The 26,705-nt window shown below is 42.2% G+C and overlaps 1 protein-coding gene across 5 annotated transcripts in view; it reads left to right on the forward strand.

The window, feature by feature from the left end:
* The window catches only part of LOC111866334 (potassium voltage-gated channel protein eag), a 190,571-nt gene that overhangs the window by 83,873 nt on the left and 79,993 nt on the right, over positions 1-26,705 (forward strand). For all 5 annotated transcript variants that reach the window (XM_033752204.1, XM_033752205.1, XM_023855178.2 and 2 more), the window contains exons 3-4: positions 9,728-9,828; positions 12,420-12,552. In XM_033752204.1, coding sequence (XP_033608095.1) covers positions 9,728-9,828; positions 12,420-12,552 — 234 coding nt within the window. The remainder of the gene's footprint in view (positions 1-9,727; positions 9,829-12,419; positions 12,553-26,705) is intronic.

Raw genomic sequence — 26,705 nt, forward strand, 5'->3', positions numbered from 1 at the left:
GGGAACTCAGTGGACAGCAGACTGACAATAGGGCAAATATACAGGAACCAATCCTTGCATATGAGATTTAGAACTGCACAAAATACAATTAGAACTGCACATTTTGTGTAGAACTGCACGTTACAAAAACGCTGATCTAAAAAAGTAGAGCTGGTAGAGAAAAACTGATTTTATATTTAGATTCAGCGCCTTAAATATAACTAAAATTAGTTCTAAAATCCTAGACACCAAAAAAAATTTTTTTTTGTAGGCCTGTGTAATGCTACAGTCTTTAAAATATTCACCACTTAACACTAACACGACATGTTTCAGCCACAGACGGCCTTCCTCAGGTGTTTCAATGCGTCCAAACTGTTACACTGCCTTGATGCGCGCCAAAATTGCTTCTCGGAGCTGAACTGTCTTTTGCACCTTGTTGCATATGAAGTCACTCCTGCTAAAGTCGAATACAAACTCTCTTGTCTCTGGCCGACGTTCGACTCGGACTGAATAGGGTACACCTTCTCGAAGGGTTAATTCCGGCTTTATCACGGCACGCCACAATATCTGTTTTCCCCGTATTAACAGTACTGCTTTTTTAAAATGAAGTCTACATATTAATTTATTAATAAGGTACAAATATTGCTGTTAAAATTTACCTCGGTGTGCCGTTTCAAATGACACTCTTGCAAGTACAGGAGCCCATAGTGGGAAGCGGGAGGTTCTCTTCATTGTCTAAGCAGACTGCAGCGCTTCCGCTCACGGCTTTTCGAATTATGGAAATCTGCTTACAGTTTTATGGTCATATATTTATAACTTCAATTTATTGAGTTTTTATGGTCACATATTTACAACTTAATTTATTGTGTTGTTTTACGATCTCATATTCGCTTGTTTGTGGTCATGTGTTTAAATTTTAAATTCGGTTGTTTCATGATCACATACAAATATTTACAAACTCAGTATGTCGAGTTATATTTATGGTCACATATTTACTGAGTTCTTTCTTGTGCCTATATAGATCTGTGTCGCAAGATTACGAATTCGTGCGACCCAAATCTCCGTTGCCTCTACATCCATCTCCCCTACCCTCTTACCATATAATACTGTGAGATGGTCAAACAGCCCAATAAGAAACATCATCCGTTGCTAGGCAGTGGCACAGTAAACACGCTGTGAAGTCATTTGCTATTGCTACGCACAGTGAACACGCAACAGTAGAAGATTGCTGGAAACTGTATTTTCTGTGGGGTCCGAACCGAGTCTATATAACGGGTGCCATCGGAAATGACAATGACTGACAAAAGACAGACCCGTCCTCTCGTCACAGAGCGCGCCCCACAAAAACAAGGCCGAAACCGTAAAACAGTAATAAATACAGTATCTGGTCATAAACACCAAACTTGGCTCGACGCCAAGACTAACTAACTGACCGACCGTCAGTCCCAATGTGACTTTGACTTTGTATGGTCATTAAAAGAAAAGAGGCTTACATTTGGCGGTGGTCAAACTTAACGACCGTCCAAGTGGAGGAGTTGCCGTTGTAGCATAATATACGTTAACACAGGCATGATATTTTTTACAAAGCGCATTCTGACGGAGGACGTGTATATACTGCAAAAGGAAGAAATTTCAATAACATGTTATACGTGCGATACCTACACTTGACGAAAGGCCAAGTATATTCAGAAGGGACAAAACCATGTTCTCGTCAGAGAGGACGTTACATAAGGACTATGACCTCAAGGGTTTAGTTGAAAAAATTCTCTGGTCATGAGTCTCAAGGGGCTTGACTGTGCTGGTGCTGACCACCAGAAATTTACTCACTGAATTGGAATTGAAGTCAGTATCAGTGTAAGGCCAGCGAAAACAAGGGGAACCAGAGAGCAGTCAGGGATGGCTACTGAAGCGACGAGTCCAGTTGAGAGTAGACAGTTAGAGCAACGCGTATTGAGTTATGAGACAGTCGCCATCTGGCAAGGACGTGAACACGGAAACACAGGATTCTCTGTTGTCTGGGTTCGTTACCGGACAACGGCTAGCGAAGCAATAGAATACTTAGCTTGTGCCGTAGTGGGAAGTCGAGTGAGCAAAGTATTGCTTGTAGTTATGGTTTGTAGTAGTGCAATAAATCTTGTCGCCATTCCTAACCCCGTGTCTATTCACTAACACGTTACAACACTTACTTAATCCGTTCCTCCTATACCTTTACGGTGTCGAGTTTTTTTAAATTTTGATCATTTTTCAGACTGTAGAACACATCGGACGAATGATCAGCTCGTCGCAAGGCCTCTACCTAAACACAGGACAACGTGAACACAGAATAAACACATATACATACCAAACTCAATGCCTTGTGTGGAAATCGAACCCACGATCCCGGCTTCCGAGCGAGCAAAACAGTACATGCCTTAGACCGCTCGACTACCGTGACCGGCCTTTGACAGCATTATTATATTATTTTTATTCTTCTGTTTCCTCGTAGCGTGACCTCAAAATCTTTCCCTAATTTGCATCAGATTTTACACACATATTTTACGGTATTTTAATGCATTATGTTTGTATAATTTATTATCTTAGACATAAAATATGTTTTCTTAACCGTGCGAAGCCTAAGAAGAGAGAGAGAGAAGATGAAGTTGAGGGGTGGCACTAAATTTGAACGGGGCAAAACAAAATATTTCGATTCCGCTGTTTCCCAGCTAGTGCCCGCTCATTCGGTAGACACAGGGGACGAGATGTGTAGGCTGCTCTAAACCAACCTGAATTTAAGTGAGGTCCATGTAGTGAGTGTGTGATGTGTCGGTGTGCTTTTTGTTTTCCTTTGCAATATCAAATTTAATTGCATTTAATGAAGTTTAATACTTTGTTTAACTTTGTGCTTTATGCAACAAATCCTTTGTTAGATCATGTTAAATCAGAACGTCACTACATCGTACTCATATAAGGCTGATATGTGCTGCGAAATCTGAGAGCCAAAGGGAACACGAAATGAACAGCGTTTAGACAGGATCGACGTGTTTTAGTCCCTTCTACTGAGGCCATGCCAGTGATGTGTCTCAGTGCCTGACAGACGGAGTTACTCGTCGAATGGCCTTCACGCGTCATTAGCTAACACACGCATATGCTTTAGAGGTTTTGTGATTATAACAGTCTTTGAACTTTATTTCCCTAAATTGTTTTAACGTAAAGGAAGGAGGGAACGAAAGGAGAGAGGACGTAAAAATTGATATGGAAGAAATATGAAATAAAGAGGGAACAAGAAAAAGTACAAACGTTAAATTGGAAGAAAAGTGGGAGTGATGGTTGAAGATAATATATAATTTACTTTTCCCGAAACTGTATCTGGACATTCACTAAGAAGTTGTCGATTACGGATTGTAGTTTATATAATACTGTGCAACACCCTGTAGATTTCAACTGGAAGTCTCATTGTTTGTTACATAAGATTTCATGCTACTAACTTCCCCTGTCTCCTCTCATGTTCATTTCCAGTCATGCATATTATCGAAGGAAACGTCGAGGCCGACGTTTGATACTATCTTCCTAGAAAATCCCGCACGAATAATTAAATGTAGACGCTCTCATTTATACAGCACAATACGTAATATTAACATATTCATAACAAATATCATTTCTCGCAGAATATACACGATACACCGAAGCGAAAATCTTCTTGCCTCTTCGTGACCCACTACATAAATTACGTTCATGCAACATGTAAACGTTCGAAAATTAATTTCTTTGGTAACGCGAATTTTCCTTTTTTAGAGTTTTATTCTCGCAGTTACATTATTTTGTATGTAAAAAAGATAAATATATCCCTGCTACGGACGTGGAGGCCCATAGGGTTGCGAGAAGTCGAAGCTCCCACATTTTGTAGACAATCGGCTCACAGATGGCTGTTACGTCGTCAGCCTTTTGCGCCGGCCGCCCTTTACCTCAAGGAAGATTCATGATACTCGTTTCTGTTAGAGCCTAGTCGACTCTAGGGTCGTAGTTCAGCTGGAAAGATTAGGCGAATTGAAATATGGAATGACCTTATCTTGAATCGAACCCACGATCATCCGGCTTGTAGCATATAGAAGTAAATTAAAGGACTTCCATTGAAGTTTTGTCGGTGTTATTTTTTGTCACAGTCCTTGCGTAAAGAGAGAGTCTTATTCGTGTATGTCCGATTTATGTTGAGAACTGATCCCATTCATGTGCTCCGATATTATCAGCGCGCGTCCATACCGGAGGGAAACCACAGTCTTTCCTGTCTCTCAGCCTGTGTGCTGCATGAGGCAACTTCTCTGGCTCCGATGTGTGGCAAGCAGTCTAACCCATACCTACAGGCGTTCCGCTGTGGAAGAGCAGTGTAACAAAACCTGGCCTCCGAATGATGGATCAAGGGTGCAGATGGCGTTTGAATACGTCATAATTACATTTCCATCATTAATAAGTAAATCGTCTGTCAGTATTGATTTTGTATATGAAGGCCACATCGGCTGTTGGTCTATGCCGATGATGTGAATCTACTGGGTGATAATATAGATACCATAAAGAAAAACACACAAACTTTAATAGACGCAAATAAAGAGGTTGGTCTAGAAGAAAACACAGAGAAAACCAAGTATGTCTGCTGTCTCGTCACCAAAATGCAGGGCAAAATCATGACATAAATATAGGAAACAGATGTTTTGAAAATGTGAATGACGATAACAAATCAAAACCTGATTAAGGAGGAAATTAAGAGGAGATTGAACTCGTGTAATGCTTGCTACCGTTCAGTCTAGAACCTTTTGTCTTCTCGTCTGTTGTCCAAAAACATAAAAATTAGAATATACAAAACTATAATTTTGCCTGTGGTTCTGTATGGGTGTGAAACTTGGTCTCTGACCTTAAGGGAGGAACATAGACTGAGGGTGTTTTAGAACAGGGTGTTGAGGAGAATATTTGGACCGAAGAAAGATGAAGTGACAGGATGTTGGAGAAAACTGCATAATGAGGAGCTTCATAACTTGTACTCTTCTCCAAGTATAATTAGAATGATCGATTCAAGGAGGATGAGGTGGGCAGGGTATGTGGCACGAATGGGGGAGACGATGAATGCGTATAGGATATTGGTGGGAAAGCCAGAAGGAAAGAGACCAGTGGGAAGACCAAGGCGTGGGTGGGTGGACAATATTAAAATGGGTCTTAGAGAGATAGGATGGGATGGTATGGATTGGATTGATCTGGCGCATGAAAGTGACCAGTGGAGGGCTCTTGTGAACACGGTAATGAACCTGGGGGGGTCCATAAAATGCTGGGATTTTCTTGAGTAGCTGCAGATTTGGCTTCTCTTCGAAAAGGGCTGAGCTTCATGAGTAGTGAAGTAAGTAAGTAAGTAAGTAAGTAAGTAAGGCCAAATCAGTTGGCTGTTACGGTTGGTCAAGTTAAGACTCCATTGAATGTATCTTCTGTTGTTCAATTGTAAACTAGAGGATTTCCGCTGTGATGCTGTTTTTTGTTATTCTTAGTGGTGTGAGACTGGGCCCACTTGGTACTGCGGCCACTATTGGCCTATTATACCAGGCCCAGATGATAGATGATAGATGATAGTGATTGTGAAGCAATCTGTGGAATGAAGATTGGCGGGGAAAACCGAAGAACTCGGAGAAAACTGGTTCGTATGTCACTTTGTCAACCACAAATCCCACATGACTGACTCGGGCTCGAACCAGGGTCGCCGCGATAGGAACCAGCTACTAACCGCCTGGTGATGCTCAGTTAACAGTTCCATTAAATTTTGATTACGTATTTTGGTCGGAGTTTGTGTTCTGCTGTGCCGGAAACATCTGGAAGTGAGTAAGGGGAAGCAGGAGAAGCTATTGGCATGAAAATGTATAAGAAATGGTGAGATATTCAAGTTGTCGTTACACTAGGATAGAATTAATGCAATGTTGTTACACGGTGCAGTCTGGAGCACTTAACTTGTCCAAATACCAAAAGTGGCAGTATGGAATAGGGATAAGATTACGTGTAAATATCTTTAGAAGCCGATAAATAATAGACACAAGTAAACAAACATGTCGCGAAACCAAAATCTGGCTCCAAGCCGTAAAATACAGACTTAACCACTCATATAAGTAACAAATGATCTGCTAATTTTGGGGAATGTCTTTGAGAACTTCACCAGCACATAATTTGTTTCTAGCTTTTCTGGGAATGCTATCAGTAACTCAGGCTCTTAACAGCGCTGAACAATTAAACGATGGTTATAATTTGATAGGGACGTTGTTGGACGCGATAACGGCCTTGTATAGGACACTATCCCACCATTACCTGCATGTACAGAGAAGAACCACGATAAACCCCAAAACAGTCAGTGTCCCAGGCGACATTCGAAACAGGCACCTTCCTAATACATGCTAGAAGCGTTACCGTTTTAGCCAAAATTCTCGGTACTACACGTATTATTAGTTCTACGGTAATGGCCGGCCTTGGCATGTAAATAGCCTCTGAATTTACAATAATGCACATTCCAGAGTGTAAATGAGTGCGGGCTCGTCTTCTGAGGGTGGAAACTTGGAAGTATAGTAAAGTTTCCGATGTGACTAAGGCGAAATGACGGTGTGCGGGGGGGGGAAGCCCCCCCCTCTAGTATCATATGACGTCAGCTCATACTGACGGACGTGCAGCTCATACGGCCCAGCAGCGCAGTCCAATCAGATTACAGCACATCCATGACGTCAGATGATTAATGGCTTCTTTCTTACCTGTCAGTAGCCGGCATGGATTTTACTCCCCGTATCTGCAGTCGCTACGCTAAAAATGAATGTCGCATCCGTAAACTGAATTGTGAGTTGCATAATTCGAGCAAATTCGATAATATGTTACACGTAAGTCCTCGGTATTTTTGTCAATGTGGTGCAAAAATAAACACGGCTATTAGGGCTGTGAATTGGATGTGCTGAATCATCTTCGGTTCTTTCAAGCACAGCGTTTTGGAAACTGGATCCCTATCATTCATCAAGTGCATGGCCTACTGGGAAGAGATAGTCGAGCTCATCACTGCATGCCGAAAGAAAATCAAAGCATAATATAGGGCCTCAGTTCCATTGACGACAAACTTTATTAGCGGGTGATAACAGAAATGTCAATAAAAATCATGAGTGAAACCACAATATATCGAAGCCGAAGTCCCTCATGAGGCAGGATTAGAATCCATGTATCTGACATGTTCTGGAGAGCAGTGGATATATTTCACTGTTTGAGTAGAGAGAGACTAGTACAACAGTCTGCAGACTGCCACCGTCAGGAAACATTGACTAGTTGACTAAGCTATGGGTTGATATCACTGATGCAGTTACTTCATTTGTAGGATGTGTAACTGCAACGTACATTCGTGATGAAAGGACCGCCCTGCAGACACACAGACTGAGGAGAGCAGTGGAACAGGGACGCTCTCTTTCTGTACCCGACGGATGGAGCCTGATGAATGCAGTCCATATATGCAAATCCTTTTCTTTAAGATCCATTTTAATATTATCCACCCAAGTATATATCAGATTCCCAAGATGATTCGCCGAGCGAGTTGGCTTAGCAGTAACGCTCTTGACTCGTATTCGGAAGGTGCATGGTTTTACTCAGACTTTCTAGACAAGTGTTGTGATATTACCACAAACAGGCCCCTACCGCTTCCTTGCGAATTATTTTCAATTCTTTGTTCATTCTCTCATCCTATCTACCATTAGACGGCGTAAGAGCAAAACCGAACCTACTAACTTGCGCAGATTTTTCTGAAAAAATTTGCTTCTCTGATGTGTGCTGTGTGTTCTGTACAACCCACGCTTCGTATTTATGTTACCTTAATACTGAAAAATGTTTGCTTGAGGGCTGTGACGCTGTGTAGTGTGGCAGAAGATTTAGGACCAAAGTGCTACTTTCTAAATGACTTCCAACAGCATGATTTATGCAGATTTTTTTTTTCGAATATTATGACAAAGGGGAATTCCCTACTGCCAATAAATTAACATTTGTTCTTGGAGAAAATAGCGCACAAATGTTTCCTTTTTGTCCACTATAAGACTGGTGAAGCATCATGACCTCCAGTACAAGAGAAATCATGATGGGTGCGAACTCCTCATGGAGCAATATGACATTGTTGCAGCAAAGTTAAGTTCCTGCGAACAATAACCGACCTTAAAAAAATTCAGTGGCAGCCGACCGGTGTTTTACCTCGGGGAAACTGAGGTAAATGGGAACCACAGAGTTAAATATATTTGAAAGGATTGCAGTAGAAGGGGGGGGGGGCTCGAGTTTCCTATGAGGAAATGAAGCTATCTTATTATTTACCGCGCAGGATCAGCTAATACGGGTTTTATTCATAAGAGCAAGTGGGTGTTCCGGTCTCAATACACGAAGAAATGACCGCCCATATATTTCGAAATTGGATTTTTTAAAATAGATTTATTAATTACTTAGAAGAGGACAGTATAATAACTGGACAATGCGAGCTACCTTTCGGTTATATCAAATATGATGCCTAAAACCTCCAGGAGAAAGGACGGTATCATTGAGTGGCTGCAGTAGAGAGCAATTGATATCTCTCCTACCGAAACAAATCTGAACTTTTGGAAAGTGTGTTCCATTTAAGGAATAATATGGAATATTACGAACTTGAAGAATACCTCCTTCTGGGATGTGGAGCCGTGTAGATCTTGTATGAACTGACGTTTCGGAGGAGCAGATCACCTCTATTTTCAGGGCAAACAATCCGCGAGCGAGGAACCAGCGTGAGCAGGTGACTGCAGACTGCAACCATCTGCTCATGCTGGTTCCTAGCTCACGGATTTTTTCTGCTCTGAAGATGGAGGCGATACGTTCCTCCGAAACGTCGGTTCACACAAGATCTACAAGGTGTCACATCCCAGAAGGCGGCATTCTTCATAGTCACTGCCGCGAAAACCTCAGAACCGATATATGGCCATACGGCTTCCCCCATATCACTGTCAGTATAATTCTGTCGAAATTCTGTGGGCTGAAGTGGAACGGGAAGTGGCAAAAAAAGAACAAAACATTCAAGGTTCCTGGCGAGGAAAGACTGGTCAACAGGAAACTTGGCAAGGTGACGCAGGCAGACTGGGCGTCTTGTGTACGTCCCACTGTGAAACTGCAGGAAGATGACTATGTAAAAGAGCTAGGACGTGAAGAAATTTCAGAGCCGATCGTCATCCACTTACAGGACAGTGAGACAGAAAACAAAGAGAAGGAAGACCACGACAACGATGACAACAGTTCTGGTGAAGGTGAAGACGATGGCGAGAACCGGGCGTTAGTTACTCCTCTGGAATAAAAGCCACATAATTAGAACAGTATGTTGTGTCATATTTATTTCCCTCATTCTTACTAAATAGTTCAGTTCTCTTCCTACGCTGCCCGTTCCGGTTTCAGCTTCCTAACGCTGTTGCTGCACACACATGTGCGGAATGGCAAATTGGCAAAGCGCGGCCGATCCCTGTTAGCTTCCGCCAAAGACCAAGAGATATGAATGATTAGAAATTGAGGGACACAATTACAACCTTCATGCTAAGGCTAATGGATAGTGTAGCGATTGTAATGAAGCGTCTCTAGAATGCAGTTCAGGTCCTCTCTATAAATATCTGGGTCAGAATATGATTAGTACTCTCAATATTGTGAACAGAAATGTTCTTTTGTAGCGAACAGCAGCTTTCACTTGGCCAATTCTGAGATTTTGAAAATAATTACGTTTGTGTTGCAGCGGATAGCAGCTTCCTGTTGGCCAATGCTCAGATTGTCGACTTCCCAATCGTCTACTGCAATGAATCCTTCTGCAAGATCTCGGGCTATAACCGTGCCGAGGTAAGTGGGACACTTTTAAAGAAGACCTGTGAGCTGTGTTGCGGGAGAGTCGCGCGTTCCTCCCTCAAATTTGGCCCTACTTTTCACTGTTCTATTAAAATTACCGTATTTACGCATGTATGGGCCGCGTGCGTGTATAGGCCGCAGCACAATTTTCAGACAAATTATAGAAAAAATAATTTTCTTGGAATATTATTTCAGGAGTAGAACACACTCTATTACTAATTATGAATATAATTTTTTTAAATGAAGTGTGATTTCGAATATTTCGAATATAAGCCGCATCCCAGTTTTCCTCTTGAATTTTTGGCAAAAAATGTGCGGCCTATACATACGTAAATACGGTATAGCATAGTTCATACGTACTATCGATACGGTTAAGAGCAGTTTTGTCAGTCTTCAACATTTTATGAAGCTGAAAAAAATGTGTAGGATGACTCTGTACTGTAGTTCTTGAATTCTTTCCTTGGTTGCTCCGGCTGTATGGGGCTTGACATTGTTATGATGAAGCAGTACCCCTCTTGCCAATTGGTCTGGATGTTTTCTGCGAGTTGCATCCCGAAGCTTCAACAGAACTTCACAGTGCAATGGAGAATTCACATTCTCACTGCTCTTCTGAAAATCGGCTAACAGTATTCCCTGATAATTCCAAAATACGGCAAGCATAAACTTCCCTGCTGATGGCGTACTTGTAACCTTAAACTTTAAGCGGCATCCGTAGTCTAGGGGTAACGTTCCCCTCATGACTCAAGGTACGCGGGTTCAAACCCGGCGGAGGTCGTGGAATTTTTAAGGGAGGAAAAATTCAGGGAACAAGTCCTCCGGGAGGGACTTTAAGCCGTGTGTTCCGTGTCGTAGATTTACGGCACGTAAAAGATCCTCATGTCTCTAGGAGACCTCTGAGCAAAATTAGGCAAAAGTTTCCCGCCCAAATAGTTTCCAATTCCTCCGGTAGATGGGGAAGTATCGGGGACCACTGCCAGAGAGGGCCGACCTCGCTGGCAGAAAGGGGCTGATAGCGAGCACCAGTACTGGAAGGGCATGGCGACGGTAGAAATTAAAGGGGGACGCACAATAGATCAACAACTGGTCGCAGTGCATGGGGAAACCTACCCTCTCCAATAATAATAATAATAATAACCTTAAACTTTTCGGTTGAAGGTGAACTGGGATGTTTCCATTGCACTGAAGTACGGTTTGATTCTTGTTGGTAGTGATGCACCCATGATTCGTCCCTAGTAGCAGTCCTGTTAGGCATATCTTCTTCATCTGCATGCTGTAAGATATGTTGCAAGGACAGACCCATTCGGTTCATTTCTTCTCGATCTTTCAGTTCTTTGGTCACCCACCCTGCGCACACTATCCGAAATTTCAAACAGTCACACATTATGCTGTATGCTAAACCATGAGAACACCCTAGTGCAGTTGCTACACTGTCTTCCGTTATCCTCCTGTGAACGCGAATCAACTGTGCCAGCCGCTGCACCGTTGATTTTGTTGCAATCTCAACAGGGCGACCTGATTTGGCATCATCTGCTACTTTCGAAAGACCTTGAGAGAATTCCTCGATCAAGTTGTGAAACGCTTTACGTGACAAAAGTAAATAGGAAACGTTTCTTTATGGATATCCTTACACTGAGTAATTTTTCCAACACTCATCTTCCTTTAAAGAGAGGCAATATAAAGGACAAGAACCAAAGTGGTTTTAAAATGTTGTATTTTAGCGTCCTGTTGTACCGATTCGTATCCATAATGTATATATATTTACCGTCTTTTAGTGCATACAGTTTCACTTGTCACTTCAAACTACATGTTTCGGCATCATTCTGCCATCCTCAGGTGTATTATTCACGTTAAACCATTCCACTGCCTGCCATCAAGTGTCCATTTATAAAATGATATAAAATGTGTGTTCGTCGTTGTTCAATAATAAAATTTATATATTAAAACTTGTTAAGATCTATCATCTTACATGTCGCATATCAAACTCGTGTGTAACGCCGTTTCTCCGCTATGGGAGTCGTTCTTCTTATGTTTTAATTGTGTATATACTGTGTCTTATGGTGTGTCTTTCTTATGTGGCTGCGTGCGTTGTATTGCTGGACGTATGTGTGTGGTTTTAAAAAAATTAACAAAATCTTTCTTAAACCACACTTGTAAACAGACTAATTGTAATAATTTATAAACATTGTAATGTATTCATGCACATCGGTGTAGATGTTAAAGGATCAGATTTCGTATTCATGGCACTGTAATGATATTGTATGTATGCATTGATATTGGCGAAACACATTGTAATAGTAGTTTCTGTCCGTATTGATATATCCTTCTGAAGATGAACTCTAAGCCCGACACAAGTCAAGGTTGAAGGATTAAAAAGGAAGAATACATTTTATCCGTCACACTGGACAAAGTTGATTGCCCTTTTATAATATTGCTAGTGCGACGGACCAGGATGAATCAAATCAAATACATACTGTTTACATATTAGATAACTCTGAAAATTTTTCTGCTTGTCATATTGTTAAGTATTTATTATAATGTTAATATTTGCTTTGTAACGGAGCATAAAATGGTGTGTCTGTGTGCAGGTGATGCAGAAGTCTTGCCGCTGTACCTTCATGTACGGCGAGCTGACCGACAAGGAGACTATTGCCCGCATAGACGAGTGCCTGGAGAACCAGATTCACGACCAGTTCGAGATCCTCCTGTACAAGAAGAACAGTGAGTACGATGCATACAGAGGTCGTAGCCACGATCTTTACTCTCTGACTGACTTTCGCCTGAATATCTGTTAATGTCATATCCTTTCTTCATTTTCTTAGTTGGTTGATTGCATTTGTGAGATGACTACAGCCGTTACCTAGCCCCTGTAGCTTTGTACATTTTGTAGGTCCCCCTCCTCCAGTGTAGTGTTGTACAGATACATATGATTGAGCTAGTATGCAAGCCTCTCTTGGTCCAATACACTTCAGTTTATTTACTGTCATTAAGTATGCTTAAATTATGATTTATGTACATATGTTGGAGAGTAAGCGCAATTTATGCACTATGGGGTACAGCTCATGTATTAAACATAGTAGCTCAGTCGGTATAGCGACTTGCTACGGGCTGGACGACCAAGGGATTTGAGTTCGAGTCCCAATGGGGGCAAGAATTTTCACTTCTCTATGTCGTCCAGACCGGCTCTGGGGCCCACCCAGCCTCCTATCGAGTGGGTACTGGGGCCCTTTCCTCCGGAGTAAAGCGGCCGGGTTATGAAGCTGACCACTCACCTCCATCTAGTGCCGAGGTCAAGAAAACGTGGGTCTATTCATCCACTCCCCTTTACGTCTTCATGGCATAGTGCTTAATTAGTGAAGCACAGGGACAACTTAACCTTTTTAACCTTTTATGTTCCAAACAGAACGAAAACGTTCCTCAACGGCTTTACAGCAACAGTTTTCTATCCGCATCAGGCTTGGAGTCTGTATGATGCGTTGTTTGTTTTTTGTTAGCGATAGTAACGGTTTTACAAGAATAGGAAACACTGCTAAGTAACTACACATGTCTTGGAATGAGTGAAAATACTACAAACTGTAATATCGTTACTCCAACTATTATTAGAATGTTGAGTAAAGGAGTAAAGTGCGTACAGAATTCTGGTGGTGAACCTGAAAAAAAAAAAAGGCCACCAGGAAGAAGTGGGCGTATTAGGAAGGATTACATTTAAATATATCATAAAATATTAGAAGGGGTGTGGACTGGATTTGTGTGGCACCGGATGGGGACCAGTGGCGTACTTTTGTGAACATGATAATGAAACTTCTGTTTCCGTAAAATGTCGGGAAATTCTTGAGGTCGTGAGGAACTGTTAGCTTCTTAAGAAGAACTCAGCTCCTGCGAGGCAGTCAATATCATAACGGAAATGAGTCTAGTCATTACTTATGAACTCTAAATATAACCCAAATTATTATGATAATGAATACAATATTCCGCAAAGAAATTGAAAGTGTCCCTGGGCTTAAGTATTTAAGCACCACACCATGAAGATGGAGGGGAAAGTGGAGGTATAAGTCTACCATTCTTATTCTTGGCACTTGTTGGAGGTAAATGCTGTCCTTCACGCTCCGGCCGCTTTACTCCCAGGGTAAGAGCCTCCGGTACCATATGTATAGGAGGCCGAGTGGGCTTCAGCACCGGTCTGGATGTTGGGGAGAGGAAAGCAATCTCTTTCCCATGCCGGGAATCGACCCACAATTTCTCAGTTTTCCAGGCCGTAGATTACCGCTGTACAGAGTACAAGATTATGGTAAATTCATCACACAGAGCGCTAATACTGACAGAAAAGCAGGAAGCTGATGGTCCGGCAGATGCGCTTGTCTTTCGTAAGAAGTTCTGTGCTCAGGTCCATATCCCAAAACGCGCATCAGAAAATATTCTTGGATATCAAACGATCATTGAAATGCAATGGAGGTCACAGCCGAACTAGATTGGTTTCATTTATAGACTGCTCTTAGAAGCCATGTCTCGTTGTGTTGCGATTCCTCTACGGCATGAATATAATGATAACGATTACAAATGGGTCTGTTGTCACCACGGGATAGCTTGTTCTCTGTGGGCCGAGGAAGAGACCCCGAAATATGGAATCTACTTACGAATTCACTACTGACGCGCACGAGTGTGTGAGCGTGCCTGCTGTCGCCGGCAAGTCAAGTACAGCCTCTAACGGTTATTCCATGAACTCTTTGCAACTGACGCAGAGGCGCTACATTATGTTTCAGTTTTTGTGTGTGAAGGATTTCAGACGTGTCCCTCTGGGTTTGGGGTTGGGCAAGGGGCTAACAAATAGCGCCGGTGTTCCGATTTGTGCAGAATATTTTGGCACTACAAAAGTAATGTAAAACATAAGAAAGTTGTATCTTTGAAAAAGAGGAACTGCACAATTTGTGCCCTTTGCCACATAAATGTTATTACGGGAGTAAAGTCAAGAAGATTGGGGTGGTCTGAGTTTGTAGCACGAATGGGGAAGGTGAGGAATGTGCTCAGTATTTCAGGAGGAAACCTGAAGGAAATAAGTCACTTGATCTAGTTTTAGATGGAAGGATAATATTGAAAGAGCTGTTAGAGACATAGGGTTTGCGTTTCTGGACTGGATTCAAGCAGCTGAGGAAAGGATCCATTATCGATATGTTGTGAACATGGTAACGAACACTGGGTTTCACAGACAGGCGGGGAATGATTCATTGTTAGCTTGACAAGAAGGACCCTTTCCATGGACTTAGATATTAGTCAACAAGAACATTCCTGTATTGTCAGGGTTGACTGGTTTAGGGTGAAGACTGTGCTACATAGACACATTACTAAGCGGGTGATAACTCAGACCCACTGCAGGTCCAGTGGTGATAGAACCTAATCCTGGCCAGTAGCAACCGTGGGCGAACAGGAAATCGACCACTTCCAGGGCTGCAATAATTTTGTCATTGGGACGTAAATAGAGGATTGTGGGAAGACGACGCTTCCCAAGGTGCCTATGAATGGAAAGCAGGAACTGAAATACAGCCTTTGATAATCCTTAAAAGCCCGCATAGAGGAATGTCTTCGTCGAAAAGCGAGATGTGATTACATGCGGAGAATACGGAATAAACCATGGGCGGAGGAACTGAGGAAGAAGCCGCGAGAATAACAGTCATGGCCTTCAAACGTAGAATCGAATCGCGCATATAAAAATGCCGTTGCTACCCCACATCTGCGACTTTCGATGATTAAATTTCCTTCCTTAGCTCGGTAGTGTCCTTCTACACTGAAAAATTGTGCAATTAATAAACTACAAAGAAGATTATATTTTTTTTGGCTAAAGTAATTAAGCATTTCGATCAATAATGAATGATAAATAAGATGTTTACTGTGTGTTTCTTGTAGTGTGCTTCTCATAATGATTTGATAACAAAATTCTGTGAGACGCAAGAACACAATACTGACAGAGCTGTACCTCGTATGCACCGTGGAAATGACGCGTTGGACCAGGACTCCCTTGAAAACAATTGTGTGTAAAGTTGTACATAGAAAACACTGCATCTTGCCATAGGAGTAGCATATACTGTTTGACCTGTTTTATGACATTGAATTCCAGCCATACACTACGTCTTTAGGCACGAATTTTCATTATTTGCGTTGAGGTGTCCAGAAGCATGAGTTCGTGATTAACATTAGGATTTAGAATCTGGATCGAATATACAAATAGAAGGCAAGCAGAAGGCGTCACCGCGGCGTCTTTCGCTAGAACTGGCGGCTGAGGCGTACACCGATCACATCAACTGTGGCTAGGAAGGAAGTACAGGAGGGAGAGAAAGTAAGGAGACAGCGCATACAGTGGTGCCAAATGTAGCACTGTTGTTCATTGGTTTCCATTGAATGGGAAATGTTCCTCTAAGAGCATTTGTAAAATTATGAATACATGAATCGATGAAACTACCCTTGTATATTGTTTGTTAATTCGCGAGCTTGGCTATGAAAATCCCTGTCTGTCATGTCCCTCAGTAAAAGAACCACGGGACACGTACGAAATTGCAACAACGCAGTTCGGCTGACCATACTTTGTCACATGTCTCCTGAGAAGATTTAGCTCCTGCTGCTTATCAGCATACCCCCCTTTTCGCTGATTGGTCAGTCACAGAAAGCAAAACTCGACTGAGCCCCAGATTATAGTACAAAATATTGTAGTGTTGTTTATTCGTTTTACTGTCTTCAGCTCTATGTGTCACTGCTTGAAGGGAAGTGAGTTATTTTGTTAGCGTTTCAAGGCCCAGTCGTTGGAAATAACCCGGTTTTGTCGTAAAGATTGTCAAAACCCGAATTTTTTGAAGAGCACTCGGAGGATCCTTTTACTATTTACGAAGAGACATAACAATTTGCTATCGCGTACAGCTTATGTGAGAGAACCTGGTTCAGTTACGAAGGGGACGATTAATATTGAACAACATGTAACAGTGGCCGAATGTACGGACATACACGTCATCCCGACGTCTGGAGATTACGGTTGTAGAGTTTCCGTAACTTCTCTTGCGTCGCCACGTGGCACTGACAAACGCTGTGCACAGAACTGGACCCACAGCAGACATCGCTTATCGTGGTATTCGAACGTATGTAGCCTACATGCATGCATTTACAGATGTAATCATGGAAACGTATACCGTACGCATATTCATAGATGGAATGAGGCCTTATATACACATGTATACAGGACTACGAGTACATACTACATATGCACACATTTACACACATATACACTCTAATTGTCCTATTTATCTTTATACCGCGCGCCGTATACGCAATAGAGAGGTTTTCTCATGCGCCAGCTTTGTCCACATTTCGCATGCATTTCCCCGCACCGGGCATTGTGCATCTTTCTGAAGAACAGATTCGAAGTGTTAGCCTTCTGTTTACAAGCACCACCAAGGATACAGACTGGAGAATTTTTATTGCTTTGAAATAGGTTTTTTTAATCTGTCTCTCAAAACTCAAACGGATAGAAGTTAGGTGATCAGAGAAGGCCACAGCGCGTCAGTCGTCGTGCTGTCGGCTCGCAGATTTAAAGAGTCTTTTGTTTACAAGGCGCTCATTGCAGTGCGGGCACTACCAGGCCTTACATTATGTACTGATGCATTCTGTCTTCTTCATTCCAATAAGGAAGAAGGATGCTGCAATTCGAATGTCGCCGTAAAAACGCCCGTTTACTCTAAATGCCTTTACTGCATACGAGGTTTCACATTTTTTATTATTATATTTAAACACTGTGTTTTATAGCATATCCTCGAATATAATTTGGGATAGCTTTTGGCGGATTGTCAGTGTTATTCAGTGTCTTTTTGGTCGAAATAGCACCTTCTCGAGTATGCTTTTTGCGAAACAAGAAATGGAAGCTTTGTTAAGGCTTGTTATGTACTCGAAGCAAATTATCGCTCTTCTGAATCCGATTGGACTTTACGCGGGAGGTTCCCAGACCCTCCGATTACTGTCGCCAGTCCATGAGAGCCTGAGAATATGGGCTGGATTCAGCTGGTTCGGATGGGATCCACTGGCTTGCTGTTGTGGACGCGGTAATAAACCGTCAGGATCCGAAGGAGATCAGTAGCTCCGAGACCACCTCAGCTTCTCAAGAAGTATCTGGTGTCGCGGAGTAAGTTCAGTGTATTCTTCTAGTTTGAAGTGGCTCTGTACACCAGAACATTCACGTCTAAACTTAACTGGTGCGACGTTGCGGAAATATATCAAGAAAGCTCTTCTGTCATCACTTGTGTTTCACAACTGAAATCGGACTGAATACTGCGTTCAGGTAGAAGTTGATCAACGATCCCGAGGAATGTTCTGGCTCAATCTTTAGGGTCGAGAAGTAAGTCAAGCAAGCAACAAAGAACAGTCAGCGAGGCTCACAGGAGTTTTGGAGGAACGCACTGCCTCCGTTTTCAGGATAGAAGAGCAAACGAAGTAAGCCGAACAAGGAAACAAGCTTCGCTTAATCTTCGACATGAAAATAGAGGCAGTGTGTTCCTCCGAGAAGTCGGTGAGCCCCTACGAGCCAACACGGCATTACGGACCACGAGGTAACAACCTTCAGAGCCATTCTTGTAGGCGAGCGGATAGTTGCCATTCCGGGGAGGATTTCAACCTGGTGGCAAAAATACGAAAGCCGGTCTTTGCCGACACCTCTACCTGGCAGAAGAGGAAATCCCAGAAACTCTTGATGAACCTGACGCTGTACAAATGGCTGTAGGATCAGTACACCTCACAGCACAAGTTAGTGTGCAGCTGCAGAGTAGAGGAGGCGCATGTGCCCTTCGCGTGACAGGATTCTCATAATTTCAGGGAATAACATATTTTTAGAACAATTACCTATACCAAGAAACATACTTACTCACTCATGGAGCTGAGCCCCCCTGGAGGAGCCGCCAATTCTGCAGCTACTCAAGAAAATCCCAGCATTTTATGGAACCCGAAGTTTCATTACCGTGTTCACAAGAGCCCTCCACTTGTCCCTATCCTGAGCCAGATCAAGCCAATCAATACCATCCCATCCTATCTCTCTAAGATCCATTTTAATATTGACCATCCACCTACGCCTTGGTCTTCCCAGTGGGCTCTTTCCTTCTGGATTTCCCACCAATATCCTATACTCATTTCTCGTCTCCCCCATTCGTGCTACATGCCCTGCCCACCTCATCCTCCATGACTTGATCATTCTAATTATACTTGGAGAAGAGTACAAGTTATGAAGCTCCTCATTATGCAGTTTTCTCCAACCTCCCGTTACTTCATCTCTCTTCGGTCCAAATATTCTCCTCAACACACTGTTCTCAAACACCCTCAGTCTATGTTCCTCCCTTAATGTCACACCCATAGAGAACCACAAGCAAAATTATAGTTTTGTATATTATAATTTTTATGTTTTTGGACAACAGAGGAGAAGACAAAAGGTTCTGGACTGAATAGTAGCAAGCATTAACCGAGTTCAGTCGCCTCTTAATTTCCTCCTGAATCAGGTTTCGATCTGTTATCGTTGTTCCCAAATATCTGAATTGTGCCACATTTTCAAAATATCTGTTTCCTATCTTTATGTCATGATTTTGCCCTGCATTTTGGTGACGAGACAGCAACATATACTTAGTTTTCTCAGTGTTTACTTCGAGCCAACCTCTTTACTTGCATCAATTAAAGTCTGTGTGTTTTTCTTTATGGTATCTACATTATCACCCAGTAGATTCACATCATCGGCGTAGACCAACAGCTGGTGTGTCCCGTTTAATTTCAGTTCCACCTGGTTTCCCTGGACCTTCCTAATGGTATATTCTAAAGCAAAGTTGAAAAGGAGTGGCAATAAAGCATCTCCTTGTTTTAGACCATTCTGAGTAAGAAATTTATTAGACAAATGTTTACCTACACAGACTTTACTATACGTTTCATTTAAACACATTTTAATGAACCTAACTAGTTTCATGGGTATCCCAAATTCTATCAGAATATTGTACAATACTTCCCTCCTAACTGAATCATAGGCTTTCTTGAAGTCTATGAATAGCTGATGTACTGTCTCATCGTACTCCAATTTTTTCTCCAATATCTGACGAATGCAAAGATCTGATTTGTAGTTGTTCTGTTACTTCGAAACCCACACTGATGATACCCAATAATTTCATCTATATATGGACTTAACCTTGAGTGAAGAATATTGGATAAAATTTTGTATGAAGTTGATAGCAGTGATATCCCCCGATAATTACCACAGTCAGTTTTATCACCCTTTTTTTGTGATCTGGTACAATAATAGGCTCCTTCCACTGAGCAGGCAATTTTTCCTTATGCCGAATAGAAGTAATTAGATTGTGGATCTTAGAACGTAATATTTCACCTCCTTACGCGAAATGTAAATTCATATCACTCGCGAGCAGTGCATGTTAAATTCATGATCTTGTCCAGTTATGGACGCCGGCAGTGAGTGGGCAGATCATATGTCTCTTACCCTTCCACGGGCGGAAAAAAAAATTAATGAGAAAAGGGAATGTACCAAAAATCACTTACAAAAACTAGAATTATTTTTAAAATGAAATTCTTCTTTTGTTCTACATACACCAAGCTTCCAGTAAGAACTCTCTTAAGCGGCTTGAACGTAAGTTGTAAACACAGGTTTGCTCCCTTCCACCGAGATAGAATCCTGGCAGCCTCCGTCTGTCTCTAATTTTATTTTGGATACTCTAGGATAGAGTAAAACATTACCATCACGGCATAATACTTTATTATGTGTCATGTAAACTCATTTCACATAACTAAGTAGATGGCCTAATGGGTCAGAACTTTATTATAGCCTTAGCATATGCACTCTGTAAATACTTCCTGAATTTTTGCACAGACACCTCTGTACATACGGGTATTGGCATGTGGATGATATTAACAGCTTGTTAGTGGAAGGTCTGCAGGCCTGGCTGCCTTGCAGCTGGAAATCTGGCTTGTGCTAAAAGGTGTGTGTTTCATCCTTGGTAGCGCATCTCGGAAATGATATCTTTTACAATGACGCACAGACTGAATTTATCTTAGAATTAGTATATTATATTATAAACGCTACCCCATCCTTGCATGTTACGAAGTAATCATATTGGCTTTACTAGACCGCATCTAGATAAATAGAATTCTCATAAGCATTAAACGTCTCTCTCTCGGTTCTAGAACTTGGCGTAAACCCGCTTTCAAACACATATGATAAATAAGCAGTGTACAGTGTATCTGTCTGTGTACTTCACGCGGAGTTCTGTTATACTTTGAACGCAATCGAAAGGTTCTCGGTTTACGCGTGCCCGAAAATGGGTCTCATAGGCTATTGAGCTGTTTTTTCCCCAGGCTCCGTCATAATGAACGGACTTATACAAACTGCCAATTCGGATAATGAGTCTTTCTTTACAGAAATACGAAATGTCACTATTCACCCCCTCCCCCCCTTCCCCTTCAAGTTCGCTTGAGGGCTGAACTGCCATGAAACTCACCGCACTGTCATTTCATTGAGCCTAACTTGAAGAGATCAGCTTCAGGTTGTGTGGAGACAGCCGTAGTGAGAGTAAGTTGCTAGTTTAACTACTGCTAGCAGCATGAATATCGAGGGTGAAGGGTGGAATGAGGGCTCAGTAGGGCCGGGATTACGTTCCGAGCCGCAAACCACAATCCCGCACTGAGTGTGCTGAATTACGGTACGGTGACAGGTTTGTCTCCTGCCGAGGGGTGGCCACATTGCCCCCACCTTTCTACAGACGACGGGATTTAACGACGCTGAGAGTGTCTAGAACATACGGCGTTGGATTATAGGATGACTCATGATGAACGATGAATAGCAAAGGATTTTGAAGGAAACAGTCGTGTCCTAATCGAACGAGGCACTGTCTCGGCATTTGTCTATAGAGACTGAGCTAAACCCTGTAGGCAAATGCTGGGACAGTCCGAAAATTAGGCACAGTCGTTGCTTCGTTTCAACGTCATCCATCAATCACCCTACTCATCCGACGCGACGGAGCCCAGCTACTGACACTGTCATGAAATACAGCACGGAAAATGTCAAACGTAACGATTTTCCATTTCATTGCATGCTATTTGACAAATATGAAATGAATGAAAGTTACAATACCATATGGGAACAAGTGTTTACACATGCAAGATATGTTTATTATTTCACGTCATGCTGTCTCGTTTCACATGCAAAGTTTTATTTTATTTTCCGCAGTGATATTTACACATCGTCGTAACTGCATGACGTCATGACACAAGCAGGAACTCGTACCGAAAAGGTGAATATGCGAACAAATGTTGCTTCAGTATGGCATTTTTGCCAATATGATAGAATTTTAATGACGTATTAGCGTTTGTAATTAGGAACGTGGAACAATGAGAACGTTTCTTCAAAGTCTCTGCGAATCTTTCTCTGATTACTGTGTTTCCGTTACAATGATGATAATGTCAGGAAGCCAATAGTACAAAATGACACAACGCGGATCTAATAGTTCATACTAGAAATTCTCAGCGCTCCTTTCCTTTTAAAACGAAAATTTAGTTTTTGAAGTGTAGTAAGAGTGTGCTTGGAGATGCGGCTTTTTCATTCTAAACCATGAAATCCTTGATGTGAATGTTTAGTTCCAATTTTCTGGGTATGTAAGAGTATATTCTTTTTTAAACTCTGTAGAACGACATATATTTTGGCTAACAATAATTTACACTGACCCAATGAAAGAGTTGAAAGATGCACATTTCTGGGATTCTACCTGAGTCGGAAATTTTGGAATTATGCACCGATTAGGTTTAAGTCAATTTTCGCTTAGGGGGGGGTGAAGTCCAACTGGGTCCACTCTGGACGGCGGCTACTGATTGGCCTATTGTGGCCTGCCCCGGGTGATTATGATGATGGAGAATTTGGTGGGATTAAGACTGGCAGGGGAAACCGAAGTACTCGGAGAAAACCCGCCCCAATGCCACTTTGTCCACCACAAATCCCACTTGACCAGACCCGAGATCGAACACGGACCGCCACGGTGTTTAGGTTTAAGTAAGTCAGGCAGGCGTTCCTCCAAGATAGATTACCTAAACAGAACTCTTAAGTTGTGCGGCGTTTACAAGATTTTGGAAGCAGGCGTGTTATTCTGTGTGCTTAGCCCGGTCCGGGGCATGTAAGTGATAAGTCGCATTTGTCCTCTCTGATTTCTGGGCCAGAGAACGGAGACTTGTTTGGCTGCCGAGTGATTAGAAGAGCTCCGATGTCTCAAGAACACTGCAGGAAGCTTTGCAATCATTTTCACCAGTCTGGGAAATTTTATTTTGAATTATAGTCACACTTACACGAATTTGCTGCACAGTTATACACGTGCATATTTAACATATTTTTGTAACCTTGACGTTCTCCGGCTGAGATTCGAACCGAGTGCCCCTCGAATACGAGTCTAAAGCGTTACCGTTACACCATTCTGCTTGGTCATCAGGTTTCATAATCGTAAATCTATACATTGGTAGGCTCCCAGAATTGCACGCTGTTGTCAGGAGAAAAAGGGAGCACGCAGTAGTTTAGTTGGTTGAGGCACTATGCTACAAGCCAAAAGACGGCGGGTTCAATTCCCAATGAGTTCATTGGGTGTTTCAATTGACCTAATCCTTCTAACCGCACTGTGGCCCTGTGGTCGACTCAGTCTCTTAACAGAAATGAGTGCCAAGAATTTTCGTAGGGGGTAAAGTTCAGTCGGGCCGTAAGGCTGACAACCTCAGCGCCATCTGTAAGCCGTTTGTCTAGAGAAAATGTGGAATCCTCGACGGCTCACAATCCTATGGGCCTCCGCGGCCTGTTACAGGGGTAGCTTTACCTTTTTGTCCGGAGATAAAATAGGAACGTTTATTTTGTGTTATGAGGAATTTTCTCTCGTTTGAAGTTATCATACTGCATTCTGGGAGGAAGACAGTTCCAAAGAGTCACACAGTTACTGGTCATCAGATCGGCCGTCCCTGCGCATGCGTCGTAGGATTGCCGAGGTCAGTCATGTGGACACGTGGAACCCTGCAGAAATGTAACCCAGGAGGGTACACGTGTGCTATAGCGAAACTTATCTCCCTGTCCCATACCTGAAACGTTTTTGAGGTTACATTATACTTAATTAAATAATTTTCCTGGGGAGTAAGGCAAGGCTGACAACCTTACCGCCATCTTTGGCCCGATTGTCTAGATAATGTGGGACCCTCAGCGTCTCACAATTCTATGGGGCCTTCACGGCTTGTTACAGGGTTAGATTTACTTTTACTCTTTTTTTTTTTTACTTTACGTTATACTTCAAGCTTTATGGAAGAAAAATTTGTGTGTTGAAGGAAGTTTGAGGCACGGTGACGTGGTGACTTTGGCTCCCGTCGTATGCTGAAAATAGAATCTAGTATCTCTCTGATGTAGACGTAGACATCCACGTCACTACCTGAAGATGACGCATACTGAACAATGTTTTAGACACGATACATGACATTTCATTACATTAGAAACAGATGTTCAAACGCGACTTAGAATTTGGTAGCAGAGAAACTTACGTGCCCTCAACAAGTACGGCAATTCACACGCCACAGTGACTGTTGATACTGTTGTGTAACACACTGCAGAGAAACGTCGATCGCCTTTTCCTCTGTAATGATGCTTTGCATATATCTGCAATTCAATTAAGGAGAAATCATAACAGATGTGTTGCGAGAAAGATGAAGCGGAAAGAAACAGAACCCGAGTTTTACACTGACATCATGCAGTCGTACTTACTACCTCCATCTTCACGGTCGAAGTATAGGTCGAGCGTCATAATTCAATTGCTTTTCTTCATATCCTAACCTCAGTCACAACAACATGACCGACGAAAGAACTTGTGAGGTGCGAGAGACAATTTAGGGTCCTCACATGATGGATTGTAACAGAACCATCAGAAATAAGACTTTTCATTAATTTTCAGAATGAGAAAAAGTATGGCGATAGTGCATTAATATTCATTCAGTTATCAGTTTAGTCGGTCTAGAAAACCGAGATTAGCGGCCGTGGGGATCCGTTGCGCCGACCACGTGATACCCTCTATCCGCAAAAGTTGGCACTAAATTCGCCGACAAGCTGCGGTCGCTCGGCCGATAGTGTTCGCCTGCGGACTACAGGCCACGGAGTTTTATTAGTTAAGTATTTATAAATATTATACCGTTGGATCTATGGAACTGTCTTCTGTATGAAGACAAATTGTTAGCATTCATAGAGAAGCACAGAGCAAGTAAAATTGAATCAGATGGAGTTTTGAATAAAAATTTGTTCATATGGTCATATGATATGGGGCGAATAAGGATTATAAAAATATAGTTCGTAAGTTGACAATAATCAATCACGTGACGATGATGCACAAGCATGAAGATGCAACTGCAAAATGTGTATATAGTCAGAGTTTGTATTTGAGCAGTAGTTTCTCCCCAGAAGCATACTACTCTCACTACAGCCGAACCACCTTGCTGACTTTGTATTTATGAGGTCGCCGCTTCAGATCTGGGCCACGAGACCGAGCACTTGCGCTGAAAATTTCGTTTTTGTGCTCAGTACCTTCAGAAGAATGTCAGCATAGTATTCTGTACCAGGCAACGGTCGCTTCCTTTCTCGTCCTTCCTAACTCATCATTCATTAATCGTCTCATCCTTGAAAGGTAAATATCTAATGAGCTGATAACTTCGTATATGTGATTTGAAAACACTACTGCTGCTGCTGCTGCTGCTAGTAATAAAAATCAATTTATAATTTGTAAGGTGCTTACAGAAGCAATGTGACGTGACTCTAATAGGCTGCGATCCTGTCACCATGTACGCGTGAGTCCTGCGCTCTGACCCAACGACCGAAATTATGCTTTTGTTAGATATGCCTATATACACGTATATGCATTGCCTCATCACAGCAACTAAAGACTGGAAGCTTATGGAATATGAAAGCGAGCTTTCTGGGTGTGTACAGAATTCTTTGGCGCATTGCAAGACTGAGTATCCTAGTAATCAGAACGAAGCATATAGCAGAAGGAAAGGTGACCAATTTTAGGAAAGTTGTATACTAGGTTTTCTGTTAGAGAGGAAATATTCCTGGACTCTGAGCATATGAGCTACATACGTGAAGGAAAGCTGTTTGAAGTTCTTTTTCGATTTGTCGGTGTAGGGAACCGAGTCGCATACTTCTTATAACAAAGAAACTGTCACTATCGAAGGGTTCAAGGTTTTCGCCGAGTTAATTAAATAAATTAATGGCGCGAGAGTCTCTGGTGCCTTCCCGTAACGACTGGAATGTTCTCCATTAACGAGGAAGCAGTTACGTGCACACAGAATGTGACATTGTTTCACGTCACGGCCGCAGCTGTGGCTACGGCTCTTCATGCAAATCTACTGAGCGGGAAACGTGGTACTGACGACAGTCTGGATCTCACAGCTGACGGAAGGCATTTTGTTTTGTTATGTTATGTTCCTTGTCATTCCTGAAATGACACAGATTCGCTACAAGCATTCATGGCCGCACTCGGGCTGACGAATATAATTCAGATTGCTACACAAAGACTCATTTCCCTTTTGATAATTTTATACAATTTACAGTTATATCTTTGTAATTATGTACATTTTTATGACTGTCGTATGTCATTTGAATTTAAAAACACCTCATCCATGGTTTGTAAAGATGTGGGTATCGGCCACCAAAGGGGTTGCGTTCTACTATAGGGTGATCATCGGATTTTAAACAGTTATTTTGAAATGTAGTTGTATTCAGCACAGTTATGGCATGCCAGTAAGGTTTAATTGAGATATTTTCGGAAAAAGTAGCTGCAACCGGAGAACATATGGCGAGCATTGGT

Source organism: Cryptotermes secundus, unplaced genomic scaffold (genome assembly GCF_002891405.2).
Source record: "Cryptotermes secundus unplaced genomic scaffold, Csec_1.0 scaffold40, whole genome shotgun sequence".
Taxonomy (NCBI): domain Eukaryota; kingdom Metazoa; phylum Arthropoda; class Insecta; order Blattodea; family Kalotermitidae; genus Cryptotermes; species Cryptotermes secundus.